General features: G+C 43.8%; 2 protein-coding genes across 2 annotated transcripts in view; one reads left to right on the top strand and one right to left on the bottom strand.

Moving 5' to 3' along the window:
• The first annotated feature begins 7,591 nt into the window (after positions 1-7,591).
• esyt1a (extended synaptotagmin-like protein 1a) overlaps positions 7,592-23,506 on the top strand; it is a 99,727-nt gene continuing 83,812 nt past the window's right edge. Inside the window, exon 1 of the mRNA XM_041180233.1 lies at positions 7,592-8,496. Coding sequence (XP_041036167.1) covers positions 8,170-8,496 — 327 coding nt within the window. The 5' untranslated portion in view covers positions 7,592-8,169. The remainder of the gene's footprint in view (positions 8,497-23,506) is intronic.
• LOC121273220 (ATP synthase subunit epsilon, mitochondrial-like) lies at positions 18,110-18,265 on the bottom strand. Its single transcript, XM_041180234.1, is given in 1 exon segment — positions 18,110-18,265. A coding segment is annotated over 1 exon segment (156 nt).

The following is a 23,506-nucleotide window of genomic DNA, read 5'->3' on the forward strand; positions in this document are numbered from 1 at the left end:
CCCCCCCCCCCCCCCCCCCCCCCCCCCCCCCCCCCCCCCCCCCCCCCCCCCCCCCACCTTAAACCAGCTTATATTTCACCCCTTCCTTGGATTCACCTAGTTCTGTTGAAGGGTCATGAGGACTCGAAACGTCAACTCTTTTCTTCTCCGCCGATGCTGCCAGACCTGCTGAGTTTTTCCAGGTAATTCTGTTTTTGCAGCGGAAGAAGAGTTCAGCATCGTGCCGAGCCCGAAATTCATTGAGATGAGGGCGTAAGGGTATGAAACTAAGTCCTTTGCTGAGCACTGAACATTCAGCATCGGAGAGGGGAAGGTCAGGGGATATAGTGAATACACGGCTGGGGCTGGGATTGGAAGACGGGATGGGGACAGAGGGACAGGCAGTGGTGGAGGGTCCTGGATGGGTGTTGGTGTCAATGACTTGTTGGAGCTTGCGTTCCTTTGCACCTGAGAGAAAGAGAATAAGTTTCTTGTTGAGGCGTCGGATAAGACGAAGAATAAAATGAAACTGGGAGCACGCGCAGCTTTGAAAAAGGGTGCAGCGGTGCTGCTGGAGGGAGAGGTCGAGTGTGTTCATATGGCGGTGCATGGCACTAAGTGTGGGTCTCAGAATGCGATGAGAACAGCAGTCCAAGGAGCGTTGTATGTCCCAGAGTTACCTGTAATCCTGGGTGGGTTTGAAACATGAGGGATGGAACTTCAGTTGAAATCCACGTGGAGTAAGTCAGAGACAGGACAGTCACTGAGGAAGGAAATATGGCTGTGAAAGCGAGTTTTAGTAAACACTTTGTCAAACACCAGGAGAGAAATGGAAAGCAATGAAGGTGAACAAGGCAAAAGAGAGATACGGATATCCTGTCAGAGAGAAGAGCAATCCTTCTTCAAAGTAGGCATTCCTTGAAGAGAAGTGGCAGTCAATTAAACACTAAGATAAAAGCAAAAAACTGCGGATGCTGAAAATCCAAAACAAAAACAAAAATACCTGGAAATACTCAGCAGGTCTGGCAGCATCTGCGGAGAGGAACACAGTTAACGTTTCGAGTCCAAATGACCCTTCAACAGAACTAAGTAAAAATAGAAGAGAGGTGAAATATAAGCTGGTTGAAGGGAGTGGGGTGGTGGGAAAAGTAGAACTGGATAGAGGGCCAGTGATAGGTGGAGCTAACCAAAAGATGTCACAGACAAAAGGACAAAGAGGTGTTGAAGGTGGTGATATTATCTAAGGGTAGAAAGCAGGACAAGCAAGGTACAGATAGCCCTAGTGGGGGTGGGGTGAAGGGAAGGAATCAAAATCAAAAGAATCATCTTTTTTGATTCCTACACCCCACCCCACCCCCACTAGGGCTATCTGGACCTTGCTCGTCCTGCTTTCTACCCTTAATTAGCACATTCCTTAGATAATATCACCACCTTCAACACCTCTTTGCCCTTTTGTCTGTGACATCTTTTGGTTATCTCCACCTATCACTGGCCCTCTATCCAGTTCTACTTTTCCCACCACCCCACTCCCTTCAACCAGCTTATATTTCACCTCTCTTATATTTTTAATTAGTTCTGTTGAAAGGTCATTTGGACTCGAAATGTTAACTGTGTTCCTCTCCACAGATGCTGCCAGACCTGCTGAGTTTTTCCAGGTATTTTTGTTTTTGTTTTGGATTTCCAGCATCTGCAGTTTTTTTGCTTTTATCTTAGTGTTTGAGAGCAGAGTTTGAAATAATGGGTCATGGGAATGTAGCAGGGGAGGTGAGCTCGCCCTCAGCATCTTGACTTCTGGCTTCTGACTTTGGAACGTGGTCAGAGGCTGGACCACACCCACTGCAGGGCATTCTCTGCAGGCCATTAGGTCCCCGCCAGCAGAGGTCATTGGCCTGGCAGGAGCCCAGGCAGGGGATTCAGTTGGCCCTAGGGGCTCCCCTCGGTACAAGAGCCAACATTCTTGGCAAACTAAGGCAGACCCTAGCCCAGGAGCATAGGCTGAAGCGATCTAGAGGTGGGGCATGAGCTGGCAACACAGGCTGGTGGAGAAGGAGGGATCAGAAGCCTCATGGAGAGGGAGAGAGCGTGGGACTGCAGTCAGAAGCTGGAGCAACAGTTCAAAGCTGGAGTCACTGCATTGAGGAGCTGAGGCCACAAATAGGGCAGACCAAGGCCTCTGATGGTGGCTGGAGAGCTGGGAAGTGGCCGTGGGGTGGCAGCTGCTGGAGACGCAGGTGGATCACCTGGACAGCAACCCTGAGTTTAAGAGACCATGAGGAGAGGAAGACCCTGCATTGTGGCTAGGGGACTGGGTAATCGAGTTCATGTGGTCACGGGAAGTTAGCAAAAGCCAATTGATCTCTGCTATCTGGCTGATTAGAGATCAGGAGTTAAGCTCTCGACAATATTCAGGTAGATCTGGAGCATCGGCCGTGAAAATTCACTGTAAATAGTTTGTTCCTTTAAGTTAAGCTTTCCCTTGAGCGTTTATACAGATTCAATGCCAATGGAATAAAGAATCCCAGTTTTATAATCATCATGCAGCCTGTGTGATTGAATGTCATGTTACATTTTGGTGTCAGGAGTGGGATTCCACAACACAGGCATCGAATCATGATAGATGAAATGGAAATGCACCTGGCCAAGATTGAGTTGATCCTGAAAGAACTGAAACTGGCCCTGTTAGAGAGGGAGGCCAAAGTAACTACAGCTCTCGCTGAGGCACAGACTTCACAGGATGATGTTGAGTCAAAGCAGTGACCAAGAAATGGATTCCAGTGTGCTCTCCTTTAACGTAGCAGGAGAAGGACAGAATATTCCGTCACGGATATTCTACCTACCAATGGGTAGGGAGCTGGGATGTCAAGAGATATACAGGATTGGATAAAGAGAAAAAGGGAGGCTTATGGCAGCCTGCAAGGAGCATAGAATGTGTAGGGAAAAAGGAAATTAGGAGAGCAAAAAGGGGGCATGAAAAAACATTGGCAGGTAAAATAAAGGAAAATCCAAAGTTATTTTACACGTACATTAAAAGTAAGATAATAACTAGGGAAAGAATAGAGCCCATTAAGGACTATAGTGGTAATTTGTGCTTGGAGCCAGAAGATGTAGGTAGGGTTCTAAATGAATACTTTGTGTCGGTGTTCACAAGTGAGAGGGACGACGTGGGTATGGAAATCAGGCAGAAGGACTGTGATATAATTAAAGAAATTAGCATAGAAAGGGAGGAGGTTCTAAGTGGTCTGGCAGGCTTAAAAATAGATAGATCTCCAGGCCAGGATGAAATGTATCCCAGGCTGTTGAGCGATGCAAGGGAGGAGATAGCAGGGGCGCTGGCAATAATTTTCAATACCTCTCTGGCCACAGGAGAGGTGCCAGAGGACTGGAGGACAGCCAATGGGGGACTGTTATTCAAGAAGGGAGGAAGGGATAAACCAGGGAACCACAGGCCAGTCAGTCGAACCTCAGTGGTGGGGAAACTATTGGAAGCAATTCTGAGGGACAGAATTAATCTACACGGAGGGGCAGAGATTAATCAAGGACAGTCAGCATGGTTTTGTTAAGGGGAGGTCATGTCTGACCAATTTGATTGAATTTTTTGAAGAGGTGACCAGGTGTGTAGATGAGGGCAATGCATTTGACGTAGACTACTTGGACTTCAGCAAGGCTTTTGATAAGGCCCCGCATGGGAGACTGATAACGAAGGTAAGAGCCCATGGGATCCAAGGCAATTTGGCAAATTGGATCCAGAATTGGCTGAGTGGCAGGAAGCAGAGGGTGATGATCAAGGGGTGTTTTTGTGATTGGATGCCTGTGTCTAGTGGGGTTCCACAAGGATCGGTGTTGGGTCCCTTGCTGTTTGTGGTATATATGAACGATTTAGACTTGAATGTAGGAGGGTTGATCAGTAAGTTTGCGGATGACACAAAAATTGGTGGGGTGGTAAATAGTGAGGAGGATAGCCTTGGATTACAGGAGGATATAGACGGACTGGTCAGATGGGCTGATCAGTGGCAAATGGAATTTAATCTGGATAAGTGTAAGGTGATGCACTTATGCAGGACAAACAAGGCACGGGAACACACGATGAATGGTAGGACCCTGGACCCTGGGAAGTACCGAGGATCAGAGGGACCTTGGTGTGCATGTCCACCGGTCCCTTAAGGTAGCAGGACAGGTAGATAAGGTGGTTAAGAAGGCATATGGGATACTTGCCTTTATTAGCCGAGGCATAGAATATAAGAGCAGGGAAGTTATGCTGGAACTGCATAAAGCACTGGTTAGGCCACAGCTACAGTATTGCATGCTGAAGAATCGCCTAGCTGAAACGATGAAGGATGAAGACATATGGATTGAGTTGAGGGGACTTAACAGTGACAAACCCTGACTGTCCTTCTTTGATGCATGTGATTACATCATCATCAAGATCATAGAGAAAGACCAGATTACTAAGATCAGAAATGAGGCCACCATCAGGGAGGAGACTCAACACGGGTAGGAATGTAAACATCAAGCTGAAGAGGCAGGCAGAACAGATTTCTGCACTGAAAGCACAAATCCAATCCTTGCTGTCCTATCTCCACAGCAAGCCTCAAGGCTGAGCACGCCCAAGGGATACTCCATAGAGGTGCTGGAATTGTAACAGGGTTAGACACTTCAAATGAAACTGCCCTCAACAACAACAGACATCAGGTATGATGACCCTGACCAGCACAACTCCATTCCTCACCTCTCACCAGAGAAGATACAGGCCCGGCAAAGGTAATGGAAACACTGAGGCCCTCAGATGGAACACTGACCATGGAAGGGAATGCACCTTTGCCGGTTTAGAGAAGATTACTGCTGATGCTATGCCCAGGCCTCAAGCAGATGGCAGCATCCACATTCCAATCCCCTGTGGAGTCTGGGCAAGAAGTCATCAAAGTATCATTTCTGTCCTTATAAGGGAGATCTGGGAGTAGAGCCATGTACAGTTTCACCTTTGCCATCCATCTCAAAACAGGACCTCAGACAGCTTCAACTGGTCGATGAAAACATTGGTAAACTTCACTTCTACTGGAAGATTAAATGTCCACCGACCCAATGCTGCCTAATGAAGGAGTCCAAATGGGTGCATAAACTGTTGGAGTGCTGGAAGAGGATCAGTGAGGAGGGTGGGATTCTCCATTGGCTGGTCCATGACAATGGGAGAGAGGTGAAGCAACTCCTGCTTCCCAGCAGTCTCAAGCTTCAAGTATTGGAAGCAGTCCACAAGCGGATGGGACAGCAAGCATTGGAAAAGGCAGCTGCACTGACAAAAAATTGGTGTTACTGGTCAGGGACGGCTCCTGATATTACCGATTACAGCCAGAACTGAGAGAGGGGCACTTTGGCCAAAACAGGCAAGTGGCTCGACATGATCACACCCACGACATTGAACCCGTAGCTGGAGGTCAACCTTATGAAGACTGTTCCCAGAGGGGAGTGGCTTGATGCTAAAAGTCTGGTAGATGATGTGGGGTCAAGCAGCCCATTTAATACCGTAGCGGAACCTGAAGCGACAGTCAGCAGTGGCCTGAATGAAGAGGAGTCGGATAGCATTGGGGAATACTACAATGTGTGTCAGGGATTCTGGTAGTGCATCCAGTGTGAAGAGGCCGACTCCAGGGCCAGAAGGAGATACCAAGACGTCAGGCAAAGGAGGCTGCAACTGCAACCACCAGTGCTGCTGATCACATGGTCCCTGGAGATGACTCTGTGGCTGACCCATCATAAAGGCTAGTTTCTATTGAAAGTACCAGTTCAGAGGAGGGGCTGAAAAGGTCACCTCAAGCAAACGCTGGATATCATCCCAGTCCTTTCTTTTTCCCCAGTTTGGTGATGCATGAAGAAAATACTGCCACCAATGTGGATTTGAACGTGCTAGCTATCATAGCTCAATCGAACCTGGTGATCATGCGATTGCTTAGTAAACAGTCACTATGTGATATGTGTAGTTACTACGACGACAACTCTCAAACAGGGTGGGGGGAGGTATAGCGGGCCCTTGGTATCCTGACTTCTGGCTTCCGACTTTGAGGCAAAGCCGGAGAGTGAGCCCTGCCCACTGCGGGGCACTAGGTTCCCGGCAGCAGCGGTCGTCAGCTTGGGAGGATGTTGTCTCGTGGAGAGAGAGAGAGAGAGAGAGCAAGATTGTAGTTACATCATCATCAAGGTCATAGGGAAAGACCGGACTACTAAGATCAGAAATGAGGCCACCATCAGGGAGGAGACTCAACACGGGTGGGAATGTAAACATCAAGCTGAAGAGGCAGGCAGAACAGATTTCTGCACTGAAAGCACAAATCCAATCCTTGCTGTCCTATCTCCACAGCAAGCCTCAAGGCTGAGCACACCCACACATCCAGGAGTTGGAGCAGCAGTTCAAAGCTGGTGAGTCACTGTATTGAGGCCACAAATAGGGCTGATGGTGGCTGGAGAGCTGGGCGTGGCAGCAGGGTAGACGAACAACTGCTGGTGAAGTCACCGGACCGCCTGGACAACATCCCTAAGTTCGAGAGGTTACCCCTTCGTGTCTAGGCAAATAGGTAATTGGATTGCCGTGATCAAGAAAGTTAGCAATAGGAGCTCCGTTAATTGATCCCTGCTTTCTGGCTGATTAGCGACAATATCCGGGTGGATCTGGAGCATCGACAATAAATATTAATTGTAAATAATTCAACCCTTTCAGTTACGCTTTCCCTTAAGAGTTTATGCAGATTTGATGCCAGTGGCATTAAGGATCCCTGTTTTATAATCTTTGTGCGGTCCATGTGTTTGAATCACACATTACAGGAAGATTATCAGTGGAATAGCCATACCAGAACTATAAAGAATTAAACCAGAATTTTCAGTGTGATGGTTAATTTGAGCATTAATAATCTTCCTCCTACTTTGTGCAAATTGTCTGTCACGTTTCCTACATTACAACAGTAACTACACTTCAAAAATATTTCATTGGTTGTAAAGTGCTTTGAGACGTCCAGTGGTCATGAAAGTTTTATTTTCCCTATAGCATCAGGAAATGTTGTATTATCATCTGTGCTTTGGCATCACTATACTTTTTGGAAGGATGAGGTTAGGTATCAATTATTAGGAGTGGCGCTCAATTTGGTTTTACAAGGTAATTCATTTTGACAGGTGTCACATAGTAATGAGCATAGTTCCATGTGGGTAGGGGAAAATTCCTCAACTCGTATCAAATCCGAAGCACATTTGGGTTACCATTTCACGGCACACAGCGGTCAGAGGAATTCCTCCCCCTTATATGGGTTTGCTGCTGTGTCACTCCGTTTACGGGGTGTTGACAATTCGCTAGGTGTGCAAAAACCTTAAAATCAGTAATATTTCCCAATGAGTCCATAATAAACCTGGTAACTGCATATGGAAAATAGATTTATTTTTGGTCATGATTGTAAAGGTGACCTTTAACAAGCTGTGTTCGGTGTCGTACCGCGGGCTGTGTCTGAGAAACTGTTGGTTACTTTTTAAAAATAACAAACATGTTTAAGAACAAGATGGTACTTTTAGTTAAAAAAAAATGCGAGAGACTGAACGGATGTGACGGAAGTTTTATTCAGGACTGTGAATGTGGAGGCATGGTCTGGTCTTCACTTTGGGACCAAAGTTTCAGACTCCAAAAAAAATCCCACAACAGATAAGTAACCGTCTCGAAGAAGCTACGCGGATATAGTATGAATTAAGTATATTTTGCTTGACTTTTGAGTGAGTTGAGGGGAAAGGCGTGATTATAAATGGAGTTGAGATTTACAGCCACTTCCAAATTCCCTTAAAAAAAGAGCCGTGAATCTGAGAAAAGTATTTCTTCAGGATGCAGACGCCAGTAACGCCCTCTAGCAAAAGGCTATAAGAGAGAGGGAGGAGAGCTCGGTTTCACTTCTTACTGCTGACAGGCGGTGGGGTAGCATTCGACCGCGATTCCTCCTGCTCAAGTGCGACTCATTTTTAGTAAATCGTGTTTCGACCGAAGGCTTCGCTATTTTCCGGAACCCAGATCGCTGCAGTTAGGGAGGAACCCCAGCCGCTCGCGCCGAGATGATTTGCCGTGCTCTTCACTGATACTGGTCCACTTTTTTTTTCATTTCTTGTGTTTGTTCTGTTGTGTTATTTTATTTTAAAATCCCTTTTTTATCCAAAACAAAAAAAAATCGCCTCATGGATCGAAAGCCCAGCACTCGCGAGGAGGGGGCGTCCGCCTCAGTTGGCGGGACCCCTGAGGAAACCGGGGTTCCGAGCCTGGCCGTCACCGACATGATGGTTCTGTTAACCCGGTTCGGCAAAACGCTCCTGTGGCTCATGCTGATCTATCTGACCGGTTACTTCGGGCTGAGTGTGAGCTTTCTGGTTTTCGGGCTGATGCTGTGGATGGGCTGGAAAATGCGGAGGGAAAACAAGCGGAGTAAACTGAGGGACGCCTTCTACCTCCTGGAAAACGAAGAGATCGTCACCAGGAAGAGAGCAAACAAGAGCCTTCCAGCCTGGGTAAGGGACAGTCAGCAAGAAGTCTCGCTGTGCATCAAGTACAAGAGTTTTTTTTAGTTACAAAGTTTCTGTCTGCATCTGTGGGGAATCGCAATCTCAGTCAGAAATATTGCTGCAGAGGGAGGGATGCGCAGGTCCTAGTGCGAGTGTAATTTTCCTCCCCAGTTTTGCGTTCCTATAAAGAGATCTGCAGCAGTAATGACAATTTTAAAAACATTCAGATGTAAGATGTACGTGCTATAGAGAAATATATCGCGAGTAATGTTAAATTTCGATGTTATTTCACACAATGGCTTAATGTGTATTTTTTTTTACATATAAAACATATCCCTCTTTATGAAAGATGATTTGGCATTATGTTTCTGAGGATAGAGGTTGCCAAGTGGTGGGATAGGAATTCCAATAGGGTGAAGTCATAATATATTTTTTCATGTTGCATGTCTTTATTGACACTATTATTTAATTGTAACAGATTTTAGGATGTTCCTTTGTATAATTTTGACTGGATCTGGTAGAAATTCCTTACTGAAAGGTTGCTGTGCATGAGACACCGAGTGTGGAATGCATCTTTCCTTCCTAGTGCAGAGGTAGTTCTCAAGCAAAAACATGTTTTTAATGTAGTTACAAGTTTTGATACAAGCTTGCAGTTCCATGGAGCATGAAAATCTCCATCCCAGAGATTGCAACCTCTGTTCATTAAAGTAGAGCTATCTGCATCAGTATAGATGTTGAGGTAGTTAATGTGAGCGGGAGGAGAGGTTGGAGACAATAGAGGTTACAATGCCTGTTCCTCCCTCATTATAGGCATCACATATACCATACGGTTGAAAATAATGAAAGATGGGTGCAGAGTCTACGTATTATGGAACACTTGACTTTTGTAGGATTTGGTCTCACTGGATGGCTTTGGTGCACTGAAGCTCTAATTTACTGCATCACAAACAGATGGGATTTGTGTTCCCACCATGATTGTTCAGGGGAAGGAGCTAAGTAAAAGCATTTTGCTACAAGGAGGGAGGGAATAACAGACCTTTCCTACTTCTCCACTCCCCCCGCCCAATGCCTGCCTTCAAAACATGCCCACTGTGCATTCCCCAGTGGCTGAGAAGCAGCTTACCTGCCTGATTTTTCTGCTGGTGGAGGATATGTGGCATGGTGTGACCCAAGTCCAGGGGCAATCAAATAACCTGTAAATCAAACAAAACAGGAGTTTATCTCCTCTCTTGATTCTCCCAGCACCTGAGAATCTGTGTGTAGTAGGCACTTAGCTTTTTTCAGTCCATTCTTTAGGGGCTGCAGTGTATCACACTGATTGATACACTGAAGCTGCATTGCACACGCAATGGCACATTGGGAAAATTGAAGGAAGTGTTGGAACAAAAATGAAATACTGAAGGAACTTGGCATGAATTTAACTTGGTAACTACTATGAAAGGTACGCTGTAAAAATCAGTTCTTTAATGGCTACAAGGGAACAATTCAGTGACATTCTGAAACACTAATATTTGATAATGGAGAATCTGCTGGTAAATTGGAAGCAGTATTGTTAGGGAACAAATACCAGCTCCTTTCAGTGTCTAGGATTAAACAGATGCTGATCAATGTTCTCAATGCAGACACTTATTGATAGAATCAGTGGGCGATATTAATGGACATCAAAATTGGAGCCTTTACCTGACTTAAATCATGGGTCCTTTTAAGTGTTTCATTATTTTCAAGTGAAGGCTGTAACTGAGGAAAATACTTTTTTGTGAATGTAATGCTCATCAGGGCAAGGCATGCTGTTGCTGGGGAATAAAGCATTTCATTGTGGCATCCAGTATTAGCATCAGTCTCTGTTGGGTCAGACACTGGAGAGTGAAGCTTCCTTTGGTTTGCCTCAACAATGTCCCTCAGTCTGCATCCCAGAAGAACACCTCTGGATACATTAGTGAGGTATTTCCATTTAATTACCTTGTGGCCTTTCTGAATAATGTTAATTTAATGAATTGCCCCTGTATGGACAGTTTTGTGTAATGAATTTGTACCCGAAGTCTCGCAGTCTCTGAAATCATATACATTATTATGCTGTGTGAAATTTCTCTTTCAACAATAATGTTTATATTTTTGCAATAAATAACAGGAATGCATGAGTTATGAGAATGCATTTTTGATGACTATTAAGAAAAACAGACTTTCTTCCACTTTGCATCGAGGCATTTCATCCCATTATCTTAACATACACTCCTAGGCCCAGCTGTCTTCAGCTGCTTCATCAATGACCTTCCTTCCATCATAAGGTCAGAAGTGGGGATGTGCAATCATCAGTGAGCAATGTTCAGCACCATTCTCGACACCCCAGATGCTGAAGAAGTCCATGTCCAAATGCAGCAAGACCTAGACAATATCCAGACTTGGGCTGACAAGTGGCAAGTAACATTAGCACCACACGAGTGCCAGGCAATGACCATCTCCAACAAGAGAGAATCTAACCATTGCCCCTTGACGTTCAATGGCATTACCATCACTGAATCCCCCACCGTCAACATCCTGGGGGTTGCTGTTGACCAGAAACTGAACTGGACTAGCCATATAAATACTGTGGCTACGAGAGTAGGTTAGTGGCTAGGAATCCTGTGATGAGTAACTTGCCTCCTGACTCCCCAAAAGCCTGTCCATCATCTACAAGTCAGGAATGTGATGGAATACTCTCCACTTGCCTGGATGAGTACAGCTTCAACAACATTCAAGAAGCTTGACACCATCCAAGACAAAGCAGCTCACGTGATTGGCACCTCATCCACAAATATTCACTCCCTCCAACACTGAAGCATAGTAACAGCAGTGTGTACCATCTACAAGATGCACTGCAGGAACTCACCAAGGATCCTTAGGTAGCACCTTCCAAACCCACGACTGCTACCATCTAGAAGGACAAGGGCAGCAGACGCATGGGAACACCACCACCTGCAAGTTCCCCTCCAAGCAACTCATCATTCTGACTTGGAAATATATTGCTGTTCCTTTCACATTCGCTGGGTCAAAGTCCAGGAACTCCTTCCCTAACAGCACTGAGTGTATCTACAGCACTGGGACTGCAGTGGTTCAAGAAGGCAGCTCACCACCACCTTCTCAAGGGCAACTAGGGAAGGGCAATAAATGCTGTCCTAGCCAGCGATGCTGGTAAATGAATTTTTAGAAATCTCCTTGCTGTATTTATATTTCATTAGCTCTGAATTAACAAGTATTTATGGCTTTGGCATCAGTAAGTCATTTTTTTTCTCCTCTTCCCAAACATTTGCTTATACTGTTGTGAACCAGCTGCTAGAAGGTACCCAAGAGTGGCTTGGGGATAATCCCAGCTACTTCATGAATCGTCGTCCTGGCAACAAGCTGCAGGTCAGGAACCTAGTAAAATGGGGGATCAACGTGTGTTCCACCACCATGGCAGCACCTATTTTCTCAGACTAGTTCACTTTATTTCATCTCTGCTATCTAACCAGTCTTCAGGATGTGTCCCCTTATTTGATCAAAGCTATCAAGTGCTTTAGCATGATTGTTACTTCCCCATTTTAAGCAGAGGACAGCCCTCTCCTTGTTGCTGGTTGAACATCAGCATTTAAAAAAAAAACTACTTACGTTTCTCTCTCTAATAACATTCTGACTCTATTTTACAACTAACTTTGATTTTATCCTATCACTTTTTTCAAGATCCTTTTAATATTCTGGTTCTAATTCATCCATTTGCTCTCACGCTCTTCCCCAACACACATGCCCAAAACCTTTTTCATCAACATGCACTTCTGGGATGTTTTTAACAGAAGTGTATTTTGTGATCTTTTTTACATAGTGTCCAGAGTAAAACAAAAATGGCCCACAATCTAGGCCAGCATTGTGTATGTATGTCCAGTCCTCCCCCACCCTCTGAGCTCCTTGTGAACATGATTACTGTATTTCCAAAAGAGTTCACCTCTTTCACCTTGACTTTCAAACTGCTTCACTCAGTTTAAGAAATCTGACACCCCTCTGTTGAGCATTCTGATTTTCCCATGTATCTCATCATCAGCAACAAACGGTGACACAAGCTGGAATAGCAAATGGCTGCGACAGGAAAGTGGAAATCGTACTCTTTCAAAATGCTTAAATAAACTAATTAATGCCAGAAACACACTAGTGGAGAAAAGCACTTAAGTTTCAATAGAAAGTTATTTGGAGTTAAAAAATACCCTTTTTAAGACTCTTTTAAAAACGGAGGTCAAAACTTGGTGTAATTTTGATTTACATTTCCCATGTAATAAGACCTATGCAGAGGTATTGGGTAAAATTGGAGCAACGTTCATTTTGAATATATTTCTGTACAGCACTTCATCTACCAGATCTCTTCTGCTCCCCACCCTCCAGCACCTCTGTTCTCCATCACCAAGACTATACATAGTAATTGATGCATTAATATAATAAAAATGTTCAGCTAGTTTAAGAGGCACAAGGTAGGGTAAACTACTAGGATGTAAAGACTTGTTTTACTCGATGCAGGAGCAATATGTGTGTAATTGAAAATCAGCTGTGGGAGCAGCTCTTAAATTAATTTTCACCTGATTGCTGCCGTCTGAAGCAATGTTTCACTATTTATGTGACATTAACAGATTGTGACGTACCCAATTTTGGCAAGACTATCATTGAAACATTGATTGTATGTATATATGTTAATGAATACTAAAAATCCCAAGTCACGGACTGAGTAATGTCCTGATGCGTTGAAAGATCATGCAGGGGTGGATTAATGCAGAGGTCGATAGTCTGTGCCCTCTGCAAATGAAGCAGTTTAATTTCAGTGTAGTATAGTGTAATGAGATTTGCTTTATTGTTAATGCCTTGTGTAAACATTCTCGGGCGTATTTCTCGACACATTTGTGCTTTTAATGGATCAGGGTGGTGGGTGTTGTATAAATTGGGTTTGTGGAGGGGCCTTGGATATTCTTAGTGAACCTCCTCACCCCACACACAATTGTCTTGACCGTTCTCTGTTCCCATTTTGAAAAGGGTTCCTGAACATAAAAAGCATCAGCTGAATGGAAGGATGTGGTGGATACAAATTCAGTAGTAGCCTCCAACAAAAGGGAATTTGATAAATTCTTGAAGGAGAACAAAATTGCAGAAATATGGGAAAAGAATGGGACTAACTGGATTGCTCTTTGAACGAGTCCCTGTCGACTTAATAGGCTGAATGGCCTCCTGTGTTGTGCTATTCCATGATTCTATGTCTGAGGAACACTAAAGATTCTAATTCAGATATTGGATTCTGTGCCGTTATTTTCAGATTCAAGCTCTTATTTTTGTGTAGTTAAGGTTGGAAGCAGAAATTATTATTTTTAATGTGATTTTAAGTATTGCTTACAGAATTTGCAGGCTTAAAGTGGAGCGTCATGTTGGATTGGAATGCAAGTCATGGAGGTCAAAAGACATTGTCTGAATACACTGTTCCATGGTTCTTTACAGTGATAATTATCTAAATTATTGCAGCAGTGGAACTTTGAGTTGCCATAAGTGTTCAAACAGAGGATCAGTGACTTGGAAGCCACTGGCTTGAATCCCAGTCTAATTGGCAAAGGTGTGGTGAGATCAGTAGATGGCGGATAATTTTTCTGTGACAAAGATGAATTTGTGCAAAGATGGGTAGAAACCAGCCATGTCCTAACTTGTCTGTCAGAAGTCAAAGAGCAAGCGATCAATGAAATTTGGTAGCAATTGGTTCATGAATGACTGTGAGCCTCACCCAAAATTGATGAACTCAAACGCTGTGCAAGTTGTATAGATTGGTAAGGCATCTGGGAAATGATGGTATCCTCACAGTTATAGATGTGCTGTTGAGCTTATCATCTCGCAGCTAAAGAGGACATTTCAAAAGAAATGGACAGCAGAAGTATGCCATAAGATTTGAAGGATATCCTGCTTATTGTCCTCTTAAGTGTGAGAGATTTGTCAAACTCCAACCATAGTGGCTAGCTTTCTTATCATTTGAAAGATGCTTGTCAGAGTGATCTTGAATGGGATCATTATGATACCTTAATAGATGTTTTGTCCAAGAGTCAGTTGGTTTTCAAGCTAACCATAGCACCACTGACACTTTCTTCACGCTTGCTCAAGTGAAATAGAATGCTATTGAGTAGAATCAAGTTTTGTTAATGATGTTTGTTGACCTAACAAGTGTCCAACACAGTGAACAGGTGAGAGTTGTGGGATACCCTGGCTAAGTTCAGATGGTATGCAATGTTTGTCAGCATTGCCAAGTTTGTCAACATGGCCAAAGGGCACCAAGATCTCGAAATACTTTCCAAGTTAGCAGTGAAGTGAAACAAGGTGATTTTAGAAGTCTTAAACGGCATTTCATGGAATACACAGTTTCTTGATAATCCTGGCATCTGCAGAACAAGTAGCAATCCTTTCAAATTGAATCTGTGGGCATGAGCAAATATCTGTGAAGAGGACATGTCTGCTGTTGGGCACTCCCTGTCAGCTTAGTCAGAGCATGACTTCCAATTCCTTGTGGAAAATTTCTGTTAGCAGCTAGAAATGTACCTTCTGCCACTGGGCTTTACTGTCAGCCCTTACAAAACAGGGGTGACATTTCACCCTGCTCCTGATGATATAACAGGAACCTTAGCATCAAGTTGAAGGCCAACAGCTGAAAACAGATCAGTTCGCCTGTCTTGTTTAGCATTATTACAGCTGGCATTATAACAATGATGATAACTGTGTGATAAAGGCATAAGTTGCATTTGAATGTAGCAGGATTGATTTTTTTGAAAAGCATTACATGAAGCTGTTGATGGAAATCAAGACGTACCAAGTTATGATTCTTGCCACTCTTCTGTACAGCTGAGAGATATGGACTGAAGAACTCAAAAGTATCATCCTGGACCATTACATTGTGGCATGATTACATAAGACACACAAGTTCTCAAATGACAAACACAGGCAGCATACAGTTAATGGCGATGAAGACACCGCTTCAATGGTCAGGTAATGTCATCCAAATGGACAACACAAACTTGCCCAAGTGCTTAACAGCGTAAGCAACTGATGACCAATGAAAGCATTATTAAGATATTTGAAGACAATTCTTAAGTTCTGCAGAACAAACGAGGAAGTAGTAGCCATGGGTCACTGGAGATGGCACAGTCCAGTCCTAGCTGGTATAGTTGACTTCAAGATGATGAATGATATGAAAATTTTAAATGAAAGGGGCAGTTGCAGGGCTTGGCATGGAGCATTAGTGATTTTCTGTCTTTCAAGAATTGCCCACTCTGCCTATATGTTGCAGCAGAAATCAATGTTTAGAATTACAGCTTTTCTAACATTGTTACAGTGTCAGTGATGTGACTTTGATAACTCCATTTTGAGGTTTCACAGGAACACTATCAACATTCATCACAGTCAATTGAACAGTCATCCAACACATTTAACATTGAATAGAACAACTTATTATCCTGGATCAAAAGCTGGCCCAGGCAGTTTTTACTGAGATTCAGAAATGTTGCTATTGTGAGGAAGCCTGTGAACTTGGATAACCACTGCAACAATACTCTGGAGTTTTTGTTTTACAAGGCAACACTGGAGTAGGCTAGTCAGAGAAGACCCTAACTAATTAATTCAGGAATATGGATTGTTACTAGAGGCCTCTGACAGCTGTTTCTGAACATCAGTTGGAAAGCCTGAATGCCAGCAGGCTTCCCTGATGCTGAGCAGTGCCAGGGGATAGGCCTGAACCTTTGTAAATAACCTAAACCTGGAAGCACAAAGAAACTTTGGGTCGTTGCAGACAGAGTGCACTTTCTTCAATGTTTTTAATTCTATTACGAAAGAAAGTACATTTTGTTCCAAGTCAAGGCAATACTGCTGATAAAACAATGAGCTGAGGAGCTCTTTCCTGCCAATGTCAAGCTGTGGTCTCGGGGGGGGGGGGGGGCATTGATTAAAATTAATTGAGAACTTTCATAATTTTAGGAATTAAGGCCCCCACATCTTAGTAAAAGAGTAGACTTTCTGTATTTACAAGAGGCTTTAGGTGACCAGTTTACATTGTCGAAATCTTAAACTGTTGGTGTAAAGGTGGACAGGTGGCAGCTGTCTGGAGCTGCTGTTATTTAATTATTTACACATACAGCTCCATTCATTAAAATTAGCTGAGTGTATTGTTACAATTTGCCTTTATACCATTATTCAGCTAAATAAAATTCTTATGATCAGTCAGTATGCCACTAGCAAAGGTGCTAGGCTGAAGTCAGAAAATGCACTGAGCTTTCCACAGTATGTATTCTGTTAGAAAGGTCTTGCCATTGGAATGAGATCTGGTAGCTGTTGTGGAAGTTCATGATCGTAGGACCTGCTGGTTTTTGTGTACGGATTCCGTTTGGGAGTGAACAAATGAGTATGGGTAGCACTAGTGAGGGAAGTGGTAACATGGGAGTGGGAACTAGTTTAACTAGTCAATACCTTTTTAGGGAACCTGAATTCCTCAGTGAGATTCCCTCAGAGTCTATACTACACACAGACTTGTTCCTGTTGCTTCTCCTTAAAGCTCAGGTGGCTGATGGCAATATCTTTAAGAAGCTACCCCTTTCCCAGTGCCATAATGTCCTTCCTTCAAACTTACTGCAGATGGATAGGACCCTGTACAGGTTCAGTATCTCACCTGTAACTTGTCTGCTAATTCATGTGCTCTACAATCCAAGATCCTGTTTGCTTTATTTACTGTTGCTGTTCGCTTCAACAAGGTAATTTCAACAATCTTTCCACCAACTCCCTGCCCCATCCCCTTTCCTTGTGCTGTACCCTGTCGATATTCCAAATCAATCTCGTGTTTATTCTCCTTCCCTCACCTTATCACTTTGCACTTTGCTGATAATGAATTTCATGTCATTTCTCAGCCTAGCTCCTAATCTACCTGCACCTGATTGCAACCCCTCCTCCACATCAGTATCATCAGCAAAGTTGACAGTGTTGTCTTTAACCATACTTTTTTGAAACATTAAGACAAATCATGGTTAACACTTTTATAAAAACAGAAAATACTGGAAGTAGTCAGGTGTCTCAGCACCTGTGGAGAGCGAAACAGAGTTAATGGTCAGAATTTTACCAGCCCTGTGGTGGCTTGGGATGGCTCCCTGGCACATTTCCGCCACTGGAGAAGTTTCCTAGCAGTGGGCTGGGATGTGGATCAGCTACCCGCACTGTGAGGGTGAATTTTAATATTCAAGGATCCAATTGAGGTCGATTCTGCAGTCCCACGCTGTGTGGGAAGGCCACCAGCTTAATGGAGGAGGCCTCCCTGTGACATTCCGAGGACCATCGGAGCTGGAGGCCCAAACGCTCTCCTGAGTGGGCTTTTCTGTCTGCTCTGAGGGGCCTCAGAATTTTTTTTTTACTTGCCCCTCTGAGGGTCATTTTGAGGCATCCTTGTGGTCCCAGATTGCTGCTGGTGGGGCTGCCGAGGCTCCAGAGCTTCTGGCCTTTTATTTTTAATTAGCATTTGGTCAGTTTTGCAAATACTGCCTTCAAATGGATTCACAATTCCATATTTCAGGTTGATGGGTCAAAGTTCTCACATTCAAAAACTCAGGTCTGTGGAAGCTGCTCATGTCTCTTTCAGCTTGTTGACTTTGACATTTACATCTGCCACTTTCTTTGCCTCTGCTTGGTACTGGGTCTTTAGGGTAGCCCTCACTGCTTGTGAACAGATTCAAGAGTACTGAATGTAGCTGAGGCCGGCCTGCCTCCAGAACGCCACCATCTTTTCTTCGCTCCTTTCACCGCCTCGACCAAGAATTAGGCTGGCAGTATCAGGAGCCTGCCACTGTCCTTAATTGGACAGTGAGGCTGGAGATGGCCAATTAGGAGACTGATTAAAATTGTTGAGCTGGTCCCACTGTCAGCAAGTGTGGGCTTTGGACCCCCTTTTTGTCTTGATGTCAGGGTCCTGAAGCCCACCGTAACCTTTCATGAGAACCTCCGGTTAACTCTTAACTACTTTCTGGTGGCCTAGCAATCCACCCAGTTGAGGGCACCTAAGGATGGGCAGTAAGTGGTGACTTGCCAATGATGGTCATATTCAGAGAATGAATTTTAAAAAAGCAAATGGAATCGATCTTTGGGCCAACCAAGTCATTTCCCATCCCAGCTCCATTCGTGATCGTTCTCCATCTCCTTTGCAGCCCCCTGAAAATCCCCTTAGCCCAGCTATTCTGTGCTTTTTAAAAAATGTTAAGATCTCCTATGTGATACTCTATCAAAAGCCTTACTGAGTTCAGATATCTGTGGAATTTCCTTTAGCAACAAGCTCAAATACATGCTGAAAGAATTCTAACAGGTTTGTCAAGCATGGTTACAAGTGTGTAGATTTCTTTAGTCGATCTCTCCATACAACCTCAACAAGTTGTTTAGTAAATGGCTGACACTACACAAGTGACAGGTAGAGGTGCATGTTTTATTCAGCAATTTTTCCAGTTACATGACCCAACCACACAGTGCAGTAAAAACAGCATAAGCCGGACTGGAATATTCCCTGGAATCATCAGTGACAAGCAACCAGTTAAGTAAGGATCACTTACAGTTGATAAACTGTTTGTTTATCAAGCCCCTCCCTATTCACAGTCTTTTGGATATAAACTGTTTCGAGGTCACTGGGTTTTGGCTCCTGACTACTCCTCTTAAATGCTGTTTTATGGTATTAGCTGGGATTTGGTGTTACATGGATCCAAGCCAGATGGTGAAGCGCAAAACAAGACACAGAGCTTTTCTTTGATAGTAGGTTTATTTGCAGAAAGCAGCATTACAGATCTGTCTCCCAACTACTAACTCATTATCCCAGCCATCCCTCCTTATACTCTTTTGAGTACCAATAAAAATAAACAAATTGACAAATTAGCTAATTGACAGCCCTTTTAAAAGGGCACTGTAACAAAAAGACACAACTTTTAAAGGACCATCCCTTTTTATATGTGCTCTGTCATTAATCCACCAGTGCCCATCACCTGCGTGTCTTTAACAACGTAAATCAACCCATCATTAACATTGTTTCTTTCCTTTAATCTCTCAAACCTGTTTTTGGTAGTTTGGTGAGTGAATGCTCCATGTGCCAATGTAGACAAGAAAGGTCCCAGGTTCAATCCCTAGTCTGTGCTACGTTTGCTGATCTCAGCTGGGGCATTGGAGGGGACATTGCACTTAACCTCAGCACTCGTATGCATGTGAGGGTGAAAGCTTAATAGGTTTCCCGTTCTTGATCGCTACCTAGTTACACTTGCTGGAAAATACACTTGTAGATGTCAAGAGATACTAAAATTGGAACTCTGCTGTGATGTTCAGTAACTGCCTAGGCTCACGCCAGAAGAATGGATGAGGGGCAGGAGGGCTGCTGGTGGAACCATCTTCCAGCTAGAGGCAGCACCATCAGGAGAGGAGGAGAGACCCTGGTGAAGTAAAGCAAATGCACAAAAATCACCCCACTGACTTGAATGGAGCATAAAATTGGGCATCTAGAAACCTGCAGCATTCCCTCTGGGTGAGTTAGGTTAAAATTAGGGCTTGAGTCATATGTGCATTAAACATGTCAGGTATTATGATAGTTGATAATACTGAAGTGCTCCTCATATGCAACTTAGAAGGTACATCTATGGCTTTTTTTGATTCACGGATGTACTACTTTGCTAGAATGGAAGGATCTGTTTGCAAGTGGAGATCCATGTTCTCACAACAGTTCCGACAGCCTCACTGAGATCATGTATGGACATGACAAAAAACAAACTGGTTCCATTTAAGTTGTTGTTTAGACAGCAGTGAGGTTTTGCTTTAGGCACCAAGGTTGGAAATTGTTCTGAAGCGTAGGTGTGGGCTGTGCAAACAGGCTAGGGAACATCTGTTCAATAAGCCACAGAAAAAGAAACCACTTCACCTAAAATTTAGAATGAGAAGCTCTCTTGTTCACCGTTTCTCCATTGCATCCCTCAGATGGAGCACCACTATTTCTGGCAATTGTCTTTGCAATATTTCGAAATGGGGAAAAAGAGGAGACATGTATATTGCATGCTGCCTTTCCAGGGTTGGGGAAGAGTGCCACATCGGTTTTTGTTTTTTAAAGAAACTTAGATCTTTTTTCCCTCCCTACCCCAAGGGACATTGAGGCTTGTTGTACAACTGCTACTGGTGTCGCAGCTGAGATCATTTGACTCCAGAGATTAAACATGGGACTTGGCTAATGTGTAAGATTTGGTCCCATGCTGACCACTTAAAAATCAGGGTTGTTCAGGGAAAAATTGGATATCGTAAGATTAGACAACATCTCCCAAGTGCACCCATGGAACAGCAAATTTTGTTCCTTGGTCAAGGCATCACGTGGGCGCTGACCAGAAACTAGGTGTACCATAATGAGAGGATGAAGAGGGTATGCTGTCTTTTGGTTTGTATTGTACTGGTTTGTTCTGTGGGATTGGTCTTGGTGAAACACATCCATGTTGGGGGAATGGTTGTCACTATACCTGAAAGCCTTTGGGAAATGAGGGACCAAAACTTCACTCTCTTCCGATTGTTGTACCTGAAAACCATCATCTTGTTTTATGGCATTTTTACATAATTCAATGCAAGTTTGGGAGAGCAGCAACTATGCTGGCCTCTTGATACCATTCTTCCCACTTTACAATTCCACATTGAGCCATGGTGCCTGATGGAGAATGCATTCAATGTGTTGGTGGTAGTAGTAAACTGAGGGGGTGGAGGAGGTGGTGGAAGAAAGGTACTTAACACTATTTTAATGAATAAAAGCAAAATACTGCGGATGCTGGAAATATGAAATAAAAACAGAAAATGCTGAAAAAACTCAGTAGGTCTAACAGCATCCGTGGATAGAGTAACGGTTAAAGTTTCAAGTCTGTATTACTCTTCAGAGCTAAAGAGAAGGAGAAATGTGATGGAATTTATACTGTTTTAAGGTTCGGAGGGGGGGGTGGGGGGTGTTGTGGAGCAGGTGAAGCTGGAAAGCGCAGTGATAAGTGGGGACCAAGGAGAGATTGACAAAGATGTCATGCACAAAAAGACGGAGTCTTAATGGTAGTGGTAAAGGCTAAAGGAGGTGCTGACAGTGGCGTTAAGGTAAGAAAGCAGAATGTGTGAATTGCAGAACAAGGGTCAGCACTCTGTGAAAGAACAACATGAAACAAGTAACAGATGGCCCTTTTGGAGGTGGGTGGGGGAGGGAGGTTAGGGGAAAAAGGGATAAAAAGGATTAAACAATGAATAAATGATAAAAATAAGTTTTTAAGAAAAGGGATAAAAAAGGGGGTGAGGATAGAGGAGTTCATGGTCTAATATTGTTGAACTCAATATTCAGTCTGGAAGGTTGTAAAGTGTCTAGTCGGAAGATGAAGTGCTGTTCCTCCAGTTTGTGTTGGGCTTCTCTGGAACATTGCAGCAGGCCAAGGGCAGAAATGTGGACATGAGAGCAGGGTGTTATGTTGAAATGGCAAGCGACAAGAAGGTTGCTTGCCATTTCAACATGGGGGCCCAAACGCTCCTTTCAGGTGAAGCAGCACTTTGCTTGCATCTCCTTCAATTTGGTCTGCTGCATTTGCTGCTCCCAATGTGGCCTCCTCTACAACGAGGGGACCAAACGCCACTTTGGGTGTGGCCACTTTGCGGAACACCTTCGGTCTGTCTGCAAGTATGACCCAGACCTTCCAGTCGCTTGCCTTTTCAACGCTGCACCCTGCTCTCATTTCTATTTCCCTTTAGCTCTGAAGAAGAATCGTATGAACACAAAACGTTAACTCTGTTTCTCTCTCTACAGATGCTGTCAGACCTGCTGAGTTTTTCAGCACTTTTTGTTTCTGTTATGTTTTAATGAATTATCTACTCCTTATGTGATACTCTGAATTTATCCCCTCAAATAATTCCAACCACCAGGAGTGCCCTGTGATGTTATCAGCTTAAAAATCCTCTCCCTTGGTACCACCCAAGTTTGAAGGACAGAAGCTTATAGCTATATTGCTGGGTGTCCAGAAGAAGGGGGCATTACTTTATAATTGGATTGAGGCTATTCAGGTGATGTTAGGAAGCACTTCCTCACAAAAGGGTAGTAGAAATTTGGTTGTTAGAAGTTGGTGCCTATTTAGGAACGTTTGAGGACTCTGGGTCTATACTCAATGGAGTTTAGAAGGATGAGGGGGGATCTGATTGAAACTTACAGAATACTGAAAGGCCTGGATAGAGTGGATGTGGGGAAGGTGTTTCCATTAGGAGAGACTAGGACCCCAGGGCACAGCCTCAGAACAGAGATGAGGAGAAACTTCTTTAGCCAGAGAGTGGTGAGTCTATGGAATTCATTGCCACAGAAGGCTGTGGAGGCCAGGTCATTGCATGTATTTAAGACCGAGATAGATAGGTTCTTGATTGGTAAGGGGATCAAAGGTTACGGGGAGAAGGCAGGAGAATGGGGTTGAGAAACTTATCAGCCATGATTGAATGGTGGAGCAGACTCAATGGGCCGATTGGCCTAATTTCTTATGGTCTTAACTGAGTTTATCTTTTTCTTATGTGAATTCTCACTAACCCATGAATCAAAATAAGGCCTGCCTAATGTTGATGAGTACTGGCAGTAACATTCTTTGTAACACTACAGCATAAATAAGCACAACCTCATGCAAATAAAAATGGAAATTATTCAGACTAATGAGGAGCAGCTGATCCAGGTTAGTCAGTTTCTTATCCATTTGCAGTTTCAATGGAGATCTGAACCCAACAGCTTTATATTATCTTCAGCTTGAGATACCAAGGAGAGTGGTGTTATGACAATCTTGGTGTATTACTCCCCCCCCAGTTATTAATCATCATCTGGCTTCTGACAGGCTTACAGGGAGTGGTGCCAATGTGGGGAGACTTCAGTGGACTTTACAAAGCAGGTACACAGGATCCGATCTCCTGGTTCAGCAGCTCGTCAATGGTGTTATGAGAGACTCCGGATTAAAATCGGGTGACCAATTCC

The sequence above is a fragment of the Carcharodon carcharias genome, chromosome X (assembly GCF_017639515.1).
Source record: "Carcharodon carcharias isolate sCarCar2 chromosome X, sCarCar2.pri, whole genome shotgun sequence".
In the NCBI taxonomy this organism is placed as follows: Eukaryota; Metazoa; Chordata; class Chondrichthyes; order Lamniformes; family Lamnidae; genus Carcharodon; species Carcharodon carcharias.